Source organism: Carlito syrichta, unplaced genomic scaffold (assembly GCF_000164805.1).
Source record: "Carlito syrichta isolate Samal-C Ts95f unplaced genomic scaffold, Tarsius_syrichta-2.0.1 Scaffold143041, whole genome shotgun sequence".
NCBI classification, from domain to species: domain Eukaryota; kingdom Metazoa; phylum Chordata; class Mammalia; order Primates; family Tarsiidae; genus Carlito; species Carlito syrichta.
In genome coordinates, this window is record NW_007087137.1 from 1 (window position 1) to 1,415 (window position 1,415).

General features: G+C 64.0%; 1 protein-coding gene across 1 annotated transcript in view; it reads left to right on the top strand.

The window, feature by feature from the left end:
• The first annotated feature begins 576 nt into the window (after window positions 1-576).
• CARNS1 (carnosine synthase 1) overlaps window positions 577-1,415 on the top strand; it is a 2,156-nt gene continuing 1,317 nt past the window's right edge. Inside the window, exon 1 of the mRNA XM_021708602.1 lies at window positions 577-1,415. This exon is cut by the window's right edge and continues 502 nt beyond it. Coding sequence (XP_021564277.1) covers window positions 577-1,415 — 839 coding nt within the window.

Sequence of the window (1,415 nt, forward strand, 5' to 3'; positions counted from 1 at the left end):
TGCTCCCTGCCTCGAACAGTGTGTTCTCAGCTGAATGTCACTGCTGATGCCATGCTACTGTGCAGACAGCCAGCCCTCCCTCCCTCCCGCCCTCCCTCCTCAGGGGCTGTCCCTGCCCTGGTCCCAGCTGCCTTGTGTCTGGGTTCCCCCAGCAGGCGGTAAGCTATGGGAGCAAGCACCCCACTGGATTCCTCTGTGAATGACGACCAAATCACCTGTCCCACGCCCTAACCCTGGCTGTTTCTCTACGAGCGGGGGCCAGGGAGGCTGCCTGTGGGAAAGAGCCCACTGAGCGCCCCCTCGCCATCCCCTCTGAGTGGCAGCACCCTTCCCACCCAGATCACGGCCCTTTCCTCCTCAGCCGTCTTTCCGAGCCTTTAGCTCTGACCTTAGGCATTGCCTTCTCTAGAGTGCCTTCCCTCCCCTCCAAGCTGGGTTGGATGTCCCACCTCTACACCTTCCGTTTATTCAACCAGTCACCAAGAGCATTTATTGAGCACCTAGTGTTTGTGAGCCCATCTCCCCTGAGGGTCTGGACCACGCCCTCGGCCCCATCCTGTCTCCCCAGCGCCCAGCATGACTGACCTGAGGTGCTGCCACCTCCTGGGGGTGCTGACCTGGGGGTGGTTTCCACAGCTGCACTTGGTGGAGTCAGACCCCAACCACTTCGCGTCCCAGCTGGTGCAAACCTTCATCCACTTCGACGTGACGGAGCACAGGCGGGACGAGGAGAATGCACGGCTGCTGGCGGAGCTGGTGCGGGCCCGCGGCCTGCAGCTGGACGGCTGCTTCTCCTACTGGGACGACTGCCTGGTGCTCACAGCCCTGCTCTGCCAGGAGCTGGGTCTGCCCTGCAGTCCCCCAGCCGCCATGCGCCTGGCCAAGCAGAAGAGCCGCACCCAGCTGCATTTGTTGCGCCACCACGGACCACCCTGGCCTGCGCCCTCCCTCCATGCCGTGCCCTGCTGCCCGCTGGAGAGCGAGGCTGACATAGAGAGGGCGGTTCACCAGGTACCCCTGCCGGGTGTCATGAAGCTGGAGTTCGGGGCAGGTGCGGTGGGCGTGCGGCTGGTAGAGGACGCGCCACAGTGCCGCGAACACTTTTCCCGGATCGCTCGTGACTTGCAGGGCGAGGCCGACCACCCGGGCATTGGGCTGGGCTGGGGCAATGCTATGCTGCTGATGGAATTTGTGGAGGGCACCGAGCACGATGTGGACTTGGTGCTGTTCGGCGGGCAGCTGCTGGCCGCCTTTGTCTCTGACAATGGCCCCACCAGGCTGCCTGGCTTCACTGAGACGGCGGCCTGCATGCCCACCGGCCTGGCACCGGAGCAGGAGGCACAGATGGTGCAAGCAGCCTTCCGCTGTTGCCTGGGCTGTGGGCTGCTGGACGGGGTCTTCAACGTGGAGCTCAA